Source organism: Macaca mulatta, chromosome 11 (genome assembly GCF_049350105.2).
Source record: "Macaca mulatta isolate MMU2019108-1 chromosome 11, T2T-MMU8v2.0, whole genome shotgun sequence".
Taxonomy (NCBI): Eukaryota; Metazoa; Chordata; class Mammalia; order Primates; family Cercopithecidae; genus Macaca; species Macaca mulatta.
The window spans coordinates 109,388,093-109,401,996 of NC_133416.1; the positions used below are offsets into that span (position 1 = coordinate 109,388,093).

At 35.8% G+C, this 13,904-nt stretch overlaps 1 protein-coding gene across 5 annotated transcripts in view; it reads right to left on the reverse strand.

The window, feature by feature from the left end:
- The window catches only part of NUP37 (nucleoporin 37), a 59,414-nt gene that overhangs the window by 10,956 nt on the left and 34,554 nt on the right, over positions 1–13,904 (reverse strand). For all 5 annotated transcript variants that reach the window (XM_077952485.1, XM_077952483.1, XM_015152529.3 and 2 more), the window contains one exon: positions 4,833–4,923. In XM_077952485.1, the coding sequence (XP_077808611.1) occupies positions 4,833–4,923 (91 nt within the window). The remainder of the gene's footprint in view (positions 1–4,832; positions 4,924–13,904) is intronic.

The following is a 13,904-nucleotide window of genomic DNA, read 5'->3' on the forward strand; positions in this document are numbered from 1 at the left end:
CCGAAGGTACTAGGAGCAGTAAAGCATGGTAAGCAGGTGTGCAGCCTCTATAGCCAGACTGCTTGGATGGGGCCCAGCTCCGCCTTCAGGAGCTGTAAGATCTTGGGCAAACTGCTTACCTTTCTGTGTTTCAGGTTCTTATCACTAAGAAGGGACTAATAAGAGTATCTACTTGATAGGACTATTGGGAGAACGGCAGGAGTTAGTAAATATAAAGCACTTAGAACTGTTTTGGCACAAAGCAGGCACTCAACAAACACTGGCTATTATAGGTTAAAGTCAAATTAAAAACTCACTTCTAACACAAAATTTTTGTTATTTGCTGTCTGTATAACTGTGCTCAATTATGACAAATCTTTTTTTGGGTGAAAGAACAGATAGGGTAGAAAAATTAAGTGAGTTTGGGAGTAGCTGAATCTAAAAATGGCACATGGGGAATTTTTCCTTTAGGAATTTTCAGAACTATAAACAACACCATGCACTGTGAATTTCCAAGGGGGAAATACTTTAAGTGGCATAGAACATTGTCATATTTGAACCAGATTGAGTTCAAATCTGTCACTGTGTGACCTTGGGCAAAATGCTTTACCTTTTGGTGTTTCGGTTTTCTCATCTACAAAATAGAATACTAGTACTGTCCCTGTAGTGTTTTGTGGGGATTAAATGAGAATACATGTCAAGTACTTAGTACAGTTCCTGGAAATAGGAAGCATTCAACAAATGTTGGTTGTTAAATCTATTTCATTTAGCTATTTTTTTTTTTTTTTGAGACAGAGTCTCATTCTGTTGCCCAGGCTGAAGTGCTCACTGCACCCTTGACCTCCCTGGCATGAGCAATCCTCCCACCTGAGCCTCCAGAGTAGCTGAGACTACAGTCGAGCACCACCACACCTGGCTAATGTTTGCATTTTTAGTAGAGATGAGGTTTCACCATGTTGCCCAGGCTGGTCTCCAACTACTGAGCTCAAGTGATCCACTTGTCTCGGACTCCCAAAGTGTTGGGATTACTGGTGTGAGCCACTGCTCCCGGCCACATTTAGCTACTCTTTAACCTCTTTTTTCTTAGGGTAGAGACTGAGATGTCCTCAGTCCCAATTATTTGATCCTGTGACATCCTAAATCCTTGGTCCTGTTATTAGTATGCATTGAAATCCTAGCTCCTATTGAGGCTTATTGGATTTGGGAGCTTAGTTTTTGGAGGTCTCTTGACTTTTATATATTTTACTATTAAATTCTAGCCATTTGTTTTGTGTTCTCCTGATTTTCTGGTTTTTTTGTGGTTTATATCTCTTGGGATTTTCATAAGCATTCTATGAGATAGGTAATCAAGAACTCATCTCTCTCTTCTCTAGCTGCCTTATTTTCATCAAGGCCAAGCATAAGAGGCCAACAATTCTGGGCTTGCAGAGCACTGAAATGATTGTAGAGCACTGAAAACCAATGGCAGAGCACTGAAAGCGATTGGGCTTGTTACCACTGCAATGATAGTATCAACAATGACCAGTAGCTAAAATTGACTGAGTACTTACTATGTGCTTTTTAAAGGATTTTACACATGTTAGCACATTTAATCTTATATATCCATTTTATAAGATGAGGTGAAGACAGTGAGAGAAAGTTTAAGTAACTTGTCAGAGATCACATAGCTAGTAAGTGGTGAAACTGGGATCTGACTCCAGGCAGTTAAATGAAGAATCCACACTCTTAACCACTTCTCTGTATTTCAGGTGTCTGAGTTTAGCAGCGATAGGATGAAACTGATATTCTAAGACTCTTAGTCCAGTAGGCAAGAAGAATCAAAGAGTAAAGAACCACGGACTTTAGAAACAAGCTAAGGCTTGGCAAGTTAGGCGTGAGAACAGAAAGTGGGAGAATGCACCTTAATGAAGAGAAGAATGCTAGAGTTAGTGAAAATGAAGGAAAAATTAAAAGACCTGGAATAGTTTGTGTATAGGGAAAGAAGGAATTAAAGGTAATTTTAGGATTCTGAGTTTATGTGATTTAGAACAGGGACTTTCAAACATTCTAAAGTCATGGAAACATCATAAAAGAAAGGAGATGGGGTAAGGTGAAATTTTAATCAGAAGTAGGAGAAAAACAGAAATTAAGTTAAAGCATATGGAAGAAAGAGATAAAAATAACAGCAAGAAATTAAGCATTAAGATGTAAGTTTTGGGATAGAAGTTATAATAAATGTTCTCATTTGTCATGCAGGTCATAGTTTTTACAAAGCAGTTTATTGTAGTTATATGTGGTGATATTAACATTTTGGTAGAAACTGTGACTGTGTTTTAATTTAAGTAGACTCACTGCTCTTGGGGAGAAATGTAGGCATAAAACAAAATTTAGGAACTGGACTCAGAAATAAACCTATCAATTTAATAAGTTAGAACATTTCACTCATGCACATATGCAGAGTATAATTCTACTGATGAAAAGACTCAATGGGCCTGAAACAAATTTCTATGAAATCCCAGGGTTCAGAGAACACACTTACACACAGTCTGGGGATTATCTCCTCTGTGAAAGCTGTGAGAAGATTTGGTTAATCCTTCTTTATGTCATCATTCTACTTAATAGATTTTTTGATTCTAAAACTTATTTGTGTTGCTGTATTTACATGTTTTTCTTCCTTATACATCAGTATACAACTTAAGAGCAGGGACTTTATCCATTCTTTTATTCCCTATTACAATAAAGGATACAGTGTAGTGAGAATTAACCCTTGAAGCAATTCACATATGGTGAAAGAAAAGTTGGCAGAGTATAAAGAAAAAGGGAACATATATGCAAAGTTGCTCAAAAGGACTTAGATAATGTGGCTTTAAAAATCAAACTAGCATTTCAAGAAGGAGGTGATCAGCAGTGTAAAACACTGGCTGGAGAATAAGAATGAAGGAAAAGGCCATGGGATGTGCTGAAAATATCCCTGGTACCTTCTGAGAGAATAGTGGAGACTGACTGAGATTACGGTGTTAGACCAAAGGATGGGAAAAGAAGAAATGAAGTTAAAAAGTACAAGTGATGGATTCAAACATTTAGAAATAAAAGGTGTGATGAAGATAGTTTAAAATTTAAAGGGGAGGTGGAAAAAGGGAATTTTTAAGAGTAAGATCTATGGAGCTGGGAGGCATGAGTTCAAATGCCAATTCTTCCACTTACTAGCTGTGTGACCTTGGATAATTTATTTAATTTCTCTGCACCTTGGTTTCCTTATCTGTAAAATGGGGATAATCACAGTGCCTATCTCATGTTACCATGAGGACTAAATAAGCTAACATAATGAAATGCTGACTATGGACCTGTCATATTTAAGCACTACGTGCTTGTTATGATTAGTGAAACTTATCTTCTCATGCAAACTTGAGGACGGAACAGAGTTGACAGAGAACAAGCATGAAGACGGCCAGTGCGGTGGCTCACAACTGTAGTCCCAGCAATTTGGGAGGCCGAGGAGGGCAGATCGCTTGAGACAAAGAGTTTGAAACTAGCTTGGGTAACATGGTGAAACTCTGTCTCTACAAAAAATACAAAAATTAGCCGGGTGTAGTGGTGCATGCCTGTAGTCCCAGCACCTTGGGAGGCTGAGACAGGAGGATCACCTGAGTCCAGAACACGAAGGTTGCAGTGAATGACGAATGCTAGAGTTACTGGAAATGAAATATCAAGCATGATTCCAAGTTGGCCATGCTTGGTAACTACCAGATTAAAGGTCAGTTGGTTGTGCCACTGCACTCCAGCCTGGGTGACAGCCAGGCTCTGTCTCCCAAAAAAAAAAAAGAAGTATGAAGACATTAGAGGACTGTGGGAGTCTAAGGAACTGCCATGAACTTTAGAGAACAGATGAAGAATTAACTTTAAGAAAGATGACTGTAGTAACTTCTCAGATTCTAGGGAAACATACAATAACTACAGTGATGATGAAGAGAAGACACTGGCAAATGAGAGAATTCTTGTTTAATGGCTCCTATCTTCCCAGTGAATCAGCATTAAGGGTAGTTGATAATAAGAACTTGTAGTGTATTTTTAGTGTTTTAGAAAGCTCTATCTTGAACAGGAATTGAACACTACTGTAGCTAAGACAAATTTGCCTTCGTCCACTAATGTTTGTTCACACTAGGGCTCACCAGGGTGGATGATGTAACTTAAAAAAAAAAAAAACAAAAAACTGCCTACTGGGCCAGGTATGGTGGCTCATGCCTGTAGTCCCAGCATTTTGTGAGGCTGATGTGAGTGGATCATCTGAGCTCAGGAGTTTGAGAGCACCCTGGGTAACATGGCAAAACCCCAACCCTACCAAAAATACAAAAAAATTAGCTAGGTGTGGTGGTACGTGCCTACAGTCCCAGCCATTCAGGAGGCTGAGGTGAGAGGATTGCTTGAGCCTCGGAGGCAGAGGCTGCAATGAGCCAAGATCACACCACTGCACTCCAACCTGGGTGACAGAGAGAGACCCTGTTTAAAAAAACAAAAGCAAAAACAAAAGAAAAACCAAAACAAAAAAAATCCCTGCCTACTGCTACTAGATTGTTGGAACACCAGTTTTTACACTGACATCCACTAAAGATCAGGAAAAGTGTACTTTGAATAAATGCCAATTATGGATGATGGCTGCCAAATAAAAATCTTAACAATTATAGAGAAACTTCTACAGTACAGGTTTCTAGACTGACCCAAATACGTTTTTGCTGATTAGTACAATTCAAATGCATTTGTGCTGATTAGTACCTCTGAGATGGGAAAAATCATTGCTCTTTCTCCTCGATGTATGTGATGTCTTATATCTCTATATGTCTTTTCAATTTGATAAGAGTTAAATTATAAACAATAACCTTAAAAGTCTCCTCAGGATGCCAGCATACACTCATGCCAGGAGAATGCAGAACAAAATGAGCTGTTTGCACGCCTTCCAAGTTCCAAATCCTAATTGAAGAATAACAGTATAATGTTAATTGTTCTTGATATATCATTACTAAAAAATTAAATTTCCATGAATTTATTCAAAGCTATTAACTACAGATTATAAGGCAGACATTTGTATTTAATGTATACCTTTTAAAGAAAATTATAACACCACTTTTAAATAATATGAAAGTAGTATGAATAATTTAAATTTTACCATACTCAATCATAGACAAAAGAGTCACACACATTTTCCCTCTAATTAATCTATCACAGCAACACTGTTACATGGTAATCAAATTAAATTATTTATATACTCTTTATTTTGTGGGCAAAATCTTGAGGTTTCTAGGTCACTAATCAGGTTGTCTGACTACTTCAGTAGTCATTTCAATTGACAATAATTACTACTGAGGTGCTTACAAACACACACACACATGCACGCTGAGTATTTTTATTTTCAAAACAACATACAAAGAAGCTAATATGAAGTTATGTAAATGTAGCAACATGGCCATCTTCCATATTGTTTATTCCTTCTACCTTTAGGATTCCAATCCAGTGGCTACTTCCTATTTATACCTTTTGTAATTTGGCTTATTTTTTCAGTTTTCTCTCCCCAAGCTGGCCATGGTTGATGATTAAAGCTGGGGTGAAAGAAGAGGCATTTGGTTCTTGCTGTTCTCTCTTTCCTCAATAGTAACAAATCCACAGTAATAAGGACCAGGTTACCCACCAACATGGCTCTCCACTTCAATTGCTTTACCATCGCAGAGGGAGATCAAGACTCAGAAACCTCAGTCATGGCACTATGTTGTGAGAATGCTATCCCTCACCCACTGCTCATTCTCCATATTTAGCCACTGTTACCTTGCACTGGCACAGAGTGTGGCACAGAGTACAGCAGGTGACAGAAGTCGGTGAGAGGCTGGCAAAGTGCACATAAAATTCTGATCCTTAAGAACTGAACTTGACTGAGTGACATGGCTCATGCCTGTAATCCCAGCACTTTGGGAGGCTGAGACAGAAGGATCACTTGAGCCCAGGAGTTCAAGACCAGCCTGGCAAATACAGTGAAACTTTGCCTCTACAAAACATACAAGAATTGGCCAGGCGCAGTGGTGCACACCTGTAGCCCCAGCTATTACTCGGGAGGCTGAAATGGCAGGCTGACGTGGGAGGATTGCTTGAGCACAGGAGGTGGAGGCTGCAGTGTGCCACGTTTGCACCTCTGCACTCCAGCCTGGGTGACAGGGACCCTGTCTCAAAACAACAACAGCAGCAACAGCAAAAAACCAACAATAAAAAAAGAACTGAACTCATTCATTGGAATTTTTCTTCTAGGTTTTATAATTCATATCTCATTAGAGACCAATAAAACAGATTTAGCCAATTTCAGGAATTTATTTTCAATGTGTAGGCAAAAATTTATTTCACAGAAAGCAGAATATATATTGGACAATGCTACTATTCTGTGCCAAAACACATTACTTCAAATATTCTTCTTCCTTGTAGAAATTATTGGGTCTCTGAATATTAAAATATCATAGTTACATATAAATGAACATAGATGTTTTTCAAAATGATTATCTTAATGATTAAACAATTTAGAAGCATACTGTTCTCTTGCCAAATCAATACTTTTCATCTGTATTTATTATACAAGGGAAACAACTACAATTTAATTGAAGAGAGAAATCACATTTAGCAAGGCTTTATGCATCTGTGTTTCACTCCCCACGACGAATTAGATGATTAATTATGGCAACTGATTAAGTATTTCTTCTCTATTGCCTTCTGCAAAATAAAGTGTTGCGCTAGCATATATTTTACCACTATTGAAATAGTAGGAATTTGTCTTGAAAATTCAGCAAGTTACATAAGAGGATGGTTTAAAACCTCCATTCTTTTGATCTTATTCTAATATGTATTTGTTTTGTTGGCTATTATATAAATTGAGTAAATACATTCCAAAATATTTCCATGATTTTTTCTTCCAAATGAAGGAAACAAAAGAGGTAGAAAATATGGATAAAAATATTAAATAAAAACTGGTCAGTTAATGAAGTGTATTCCTGTCCAATGAACCAAAGTTTTACCTAATTTTTTTTTTTTTTGAGACAGAGTCTGGCTCTGTCACCCAGGCTGGAGTGCAGTGGCCTGATCTCGGCTCACTGCAAGCTCCACCTCCTGGGTTCATGCCATTTTCCTGCCTCAGCCTCCCGAGTAGCTGGGACTACAGGCGCCCGCCACCACGCCTGGCTAATTTTTTTGTATTTTTAGTAGAGACGGAGTTTCACCATGTTAGCCAGGATGGTCTTGATCTCCTGACCTCGTGATCCACCCACCTCAGCCTCCCAAAGTGCTGGGATTACAGGCGTGAGCCACCGCGCCCGTCCTAATTTTTAACCAGTATTTTATCCTGAACAGAGCCTGACATTTAAGAAAACAAACAAACAAAAATCTGACTTAAAAATGAGATTAGTTTTCAAGGGATTGGGATAAAATGATTCATGGTTTATAATTATATGCTTATTCAATAATTCTTAGTGGTTACACAATCCAAGTACTAAGTATATAAAATACAACAAACGGGGCTGAATCTAGTTATCCTAACTAAATTAGCTACAGATGGGACAATTTAAGTTGTTAAGTCTTATTTTCCTTTTTGATAGATTCCTTAATTAAGCCCTTCTCAAATCCTTTTGTGGAGTTCAGCTCATTTTTCAGTGTCTTTACTATATAGCTTATCTAGTTAATATTACTTACATGAGATAGTCACTTCTTTGGATAAAATTTTTGAAGTATACCACATATAATAAAAGTACACAAATCTTAAATGTACAATTCGAAGAGAAGACACTCAAAAAGAATGGCACCTAAATCAAGAAACAGAGTATTTCCAAGGCTCCAAAAGTTGTCTTGTGCTCCCTTTCCAGTCATACCTCTTTGCTCTCTCACAAAAGGTACCCACTGTTCTGACTTCAAATGTTATTGCTTACTTTTGCCTATTTTTGAACATCATAAAAATGATGTCCATTTTCATATGTTACATGTTTTCTTGGTCTGACTTCTTTTACTCATCGTTAGGTTTTGTGAGATTTACCACCATTTGTTGCATGTTGTTGTAATTTGTCTTTTCTTAATGCCTTATTCAGTCTTCAATTAATTCAGTACACAACAACATATATATTCATTCTACTCCTGACAGACATTTAGGTTGTTTCCAATTTTTGGTCGTCACCAAGAATGCTGCTATAAGCCTTCTTGCACATGTCTTTTAATGAATATAGATACCCACATACGATCACATACACACACACACACACTTGCTGGGTACATACCTAGGCATGGAATTGCTGGATCACAGCTTACAAATATATTCAACTTTAGCAGGAAGTTATCATCAAATAGCTTTCCAAGTTGGCCGCACCTCATATTTCCTTTTTCCCTCTCATATTTAATTACCAGTGGAAAAAGTCAAAACTTTCTCTCATTCTCTGACAAAAACAGTCTTAAACAATTATTTATATGAACGGCAACAGGTATAGCTTTTCAGGTGGTCTTATTTTGTAAGGTAGATTTCTCAACTCATTTTTTTTTTTACATTTTACTTTCATGTATCTATGTATGGACAAATGTGCCTAAGTTTTAAAATGTGGTAAACACAGTCTACAGTAGAATCTGTCTGAACTGACTCTGACAGATTTTTTTTCCCTCTATAGAAGTGACAAGAATGAGAACGCTATTTTTTAATACGCCCACACATGCATTTGTTATATGTGTACGAAGAGGGAATATAGCTTCTTTGCTTAGCAAACCACTGGTTGTATGTGATGTAAACCCATGCTTATTAATGTAATTACATAATATTATATAAACTGACAAAATATGAATGTGAAAGCTATTTCAATGAAACCAAGTCAGTGCCAACTAACTAAAGGTAAGTTTCTAAAAGAGAAAAAAAAAAAACTCACTCAAATTAGGTATGTGTGACAGTTTTAAAAGATTAAATAAAAAAAATAAAAATCTGGATGTATTCTGAATTAAGATTGCTTTTCTAAGTGTTATTTTCATTGAAGACATTGTATTTTGGTTGTGATTCATGTCAAAAAAGTGGTCCCAAGGCAATCAATGGACTCATAACCTAAGAAAAAAAGCACTGGCCTAATGACTGGCGAATGGTTTTTAATACACATGGGTCGTATATTAAAATAAGGCAGGTAGGCATTCTTTTAAAATGATGTCCTGAGTTTACTGACTTTTTGTTATCTAAGAAACTTTTGGTCTAGACCACGACAGACAACAGGATTTCTACTATAAAAGAAAAAAATTCAAAATCTGAAAATTCAGGTTTTAATATTTCCAAATTATTACTATTGCAAAGTCAGTTATAACCACAGAAGCACACTTTTCAGGAAAGTGGTGCATCACAGAAAGAGAAATGCTTTAAAAGCTCACAGCCGGCCGGGCACTGTGGCTCACACCTGTAATTCCAGCACTTTGGGAGGCTGAGGCAGGCAGATCACCTGAGGTCAGGAGTTCGAGACCAGCCTGACCAATATGGTGAAACCCTGTCTCTACTAAAAATACAAAAATTAGCTGGGCATGCTGGCAGGCGCCTGTAATCCCAACTACTCGGGCGGCTGAGGCAGGAGAATTGCTTGAATCTGGGAGGCAGAGGTTGCAGTAAGCTGAGATTTCGCCACGGTACTCTAGCCCAGGAAACAGAGTGCGACTGTCTCAAAAAAAAACCAAAAACCAAAAAAAACCCCACAGCCTTCATAATACACATAATCAAACATATGAAAAGATGACAGACCACTTATCAAAGCATAAAAGTACATAATAAATGTTACCAGGTTTAATTACCTTAGACAAAACCTAGGATTTATATTAATATACATATGCACATATTTAAATGTTTGCAAGGGAAATTTAAAAGGAAAAGCTTTTATGGCAAAGTTATGTGCTGACATATGAAGATGCCAATACAGACCAAATCAAATGGGAACTAGGTAAATAAAGCATCACTCCTCAAGTGAAATAAAATGACAGTTTTCATCCAATTTGAACTGTAATTATAATAAACATCCCCATCCCTCCTAACATTGTGGTCCTAAATAGAACTCTTAGATTTAGCTGTAAAATGATGGGATAGAGAGCTATCCAGATCTAAGATTATGAATTATGCTTATTTTACGTTTAGTATTTTATTGCATAATTATTGCTCCATTTCAGGCCGAGTGCTTTTCAGCAGAACATTAAGTATCTCTACCATATGGTATTTAAATGTTATTGTCCCATTTAATTAATAAAAAGGTCCCATAAATTGGGTGTTGGCACATTGGGGATATCCTAGATATTCTCAAAGGTCTTTTAAATGGACATTAGTAAAGAAAGATGTTCTGTCTGAGGATTCAAAAGGAAATTTCCTGGGTAATACTCTGTTTAATTGTTCATTCTCCATTTTTAACATTTTTGGCAGCTCATTGTTTGCTAGGGAATTCATTGCAGAAGGGAATTTCTACTACCAAATGGTTTTTGACAACACAAAAGAAGGAATGGATGACATTAAATGACACATCTGTATCCATTTGGCCCTAACTGGTAAAGCAAAAAATATGAACCATAATCTTTCTAAAAGACATGACTGGATCACATAAATCTGTGTATTGATTAATTAAATGAGAAAGAAAGAATAGTAATACAGAGATGTAGTTATAAGGATTAGCAGGCAGTTTACAATGTCACTGGTACACGAAAGGGACCCTCAACATTCTTAGACAAGAAACAGATTTTTCACTGAGCAAAACTAGGATTTTCTCATAGTTCCAATCAATCAATTACAAAGTTAATCAGGTTATAGATGATTCAAAGTAGGGTAAGCCATAGTGTGTTTGCTTAGTAAATGAGTACACAATTAGAAAGAAAAGTGAAACATTTTGCAAAGTGCTAAAATATCTGGTTTTAAGTGCAAAAGGAGTTCAGAGGTGGGGAACCATGTAACTGAAAGCCCACATCTAGAGATTAGATGGACAAATCTTTTTGGTGGGTATGGTAGGTTAGAGTTGGTAAATAAACTTTGTCAGTTTATGGTTGAGACTATGGAGAACTTTGACAGCTAGGCAAAAGCCTTAAAAGTGGAGACAACAAAATAGCAGGATAGTTGGAAGTAAGAATTTTGTAAAGGATACTTTCAGTATGTGTGTCCAAATATATTTAGAAAATAAGATTAGATTAATTCTTTTTTTTTTAAAACTTGAGACTACTGAGCAAGTAGTAGCTGTAGCAGTAGTTTTAATGTACTAGCAGTACTAATGATAAAATATTATTATTAGAAGTTTTACTGACTTCAGAGCAAGATTTAAGAGGGTGAAAATGAGATAATTGTACATGCTTATTATCTTACCCCTCAATAACTGAAAATAGTAAGTCAAAATCAGAGTTGATAACAAAGGCTGCATGTACTTTGAGGGTGGAGAGAGAAGGAAGAAGGTGCCCTGTTTCATACAGAACACTAATAAACTACACCACACAAAATTTAATCTATTATACATCTTCACAAAGCTTTGGGGAGGGTAAAAATCTTATCAATTTATATGCTGTTCCTTCATTTTGATTTCTTGTAATTGTAAACAAATTGAGCAGAAACTACAATTTATTATCACAGAGGTGAGAAACTGAGGCTGTCTCAGAGGACAATTGTTAACATCTCATTTAACTTATACAGACAGATAAATTTTTGAAGGATGGAAATTGAGAAATTTTGTCACATTTAAAAATAAACTTCAAAAATTAAACTCTCAACTGCAAAGAAATACCATATGTTAGTTTTCAAACAGACCATGTGTAATGATTTCATCTTTAAGGAATTCAGAGTAGAAGGGCTTTTTCTTTAACTAACATAAGCCTTAACACAAGCAACAGTAACACTACCCAGGAAATATTAGCATTTCATTTTATCCAAGAAAAATTTTGATAAACTTTACAACTTAAAATTTGACTATATGCTGAATACTAAAGCTATCAATAAGATAAAGTACTCCTTTATCATTCATATCTTTCAAAATCTGGAACCTGTTTATGGATATGATTCCCATTTTACAATCCACTTACTGTAACCACATGAGGGCCACCTAAAGCAAGCTTAAATTACTATAGTCACTGATTTGGTGGTATATTTTTTTAAGTACTTGTTTTGTATTTCATCTACAAGGGCATACAAAAAAGAACAAAGTATTGGCTACTAGAGAGTGATTTTTACCAGTAAATGATCATGTCAAGTTTTAGAAAACTTTTTCAGCACTTTACTGACTCCTACTCTATTACAGTCTTTCATTAACACACTATTTCATTGCATTGAATTTAAAAATGTCTGCAAAAGTGATAAACAGGTTTTAGTATAATTTTTGGAGAGCTCTTTTAAAGACAATCTCTATGTTCTATCACTGGAGCTAAAGTATTACCACGCTCAACACAAAGTGTCCATTTTATCCCTTTCTCAAGGCTTTTGTTAGAACTATGCAATAACTGATCTTGATTCAAAATGTTACAAAAAATTAGAGTGAGTTTTAGAAGACAAGCAGGGAACTTTTCCTGAATTTTAACTATAACACTATAATAAATCATGTAAATTATTCTGATTATACTTTGTACCCGGGCATGGTTTATGCACTCCTAGATGTGGATTACTTTCCAAAGAATGCTTCATTGACCTGCCTTCAGAAGGCTCTCAGTTTCCTTTTTTCTGTTTCCCACAAGGACTATTATTAAGTACATTGCATATTTTGTGATCTCAGTTGGGGTGGGGGTGGAGGAAGAACACTTCACCTTAATTATGGATCTTAAAGACTTGCAAATCTACATAAACAGAGGTAATATGAAAAACACATAGCTTGCATGTGGTACACAGAACAAATTTGATAAAAATCCTTTTTCCTCTTGTAACATTTTTCAAACAACTATTTTACTGGCTTAGTCAGTAGCTTAGGTAATTTAGTATTCCTTTATACAGTGATTTGGTTACATTCCTATATCTTATTCTTTATTTTTTATATGCCACCCTTCTCTCATTCTTTTAAAAAGTGATCCCAGTTAGAACATGACAACTACAAATATTCCATGGCTTAGAGAAAGTGAATGGAACATTATATGCACACCTATATTTTATTAAACTAAAAATTCCCTGGTTACTAGAAATCAGTTTTCTTTCACCATAAACTTTTATCTAATATTTTAAAAGATTATTGAGGGATGAGGAGGAGGGATGGGATTTACGATTGATATCCTTTGTAGTTACAGTGAGTGCTAGGTCTTGTATTTCTTTTGTATCACCCGAAGTACTAAATATTGGGTATACTAAATATGTTTAATAAATACTTGTTGATCTGACTTGTTCTTACAGAATGGTACTGTTTCTAATATACAAGAACATCTGTTATTTGGCAATGACTGGGAATGAGATGTTCTGTATTAGTGAGTTTTAAAAAATAATAAGCTTAACCCATTAAATACTTAAATGACACTTTTACATTCTTTCGCAGGAAGAGATAATAATTTTTTCTAAATGAATATGCACTTCTTTACCTCTCAAATACCATAATAATTTTAGCCTTCTTTCAATGACACTAGGTCATAACTATGAACATAAGTATTTATATTTTTCTGTGCATATGCATATACACACACATAAAGCATCAGTATTTGCATCAACGTGTGTATATATGTGTACATATACATTTTTATATATACATGTATATGCATGTGAGTGCATTTGCATATGGTAGACATGATGAGGGATCATAAAGAAAATGGTGTAGAATATGAGACTGAATGACTAGAAACTCCATGCTTTACTTGGGAATTTCTTTTATTAAACACATCTCTCAGACGCTTGCTGTTTCAGTAATGGCACCTTTTTCATAAAGATACATATTTCTTCATCAAGATATATACTTTTCTGTAAGTGTGTGTGTATATATATACTTCCTGTAAGAAAA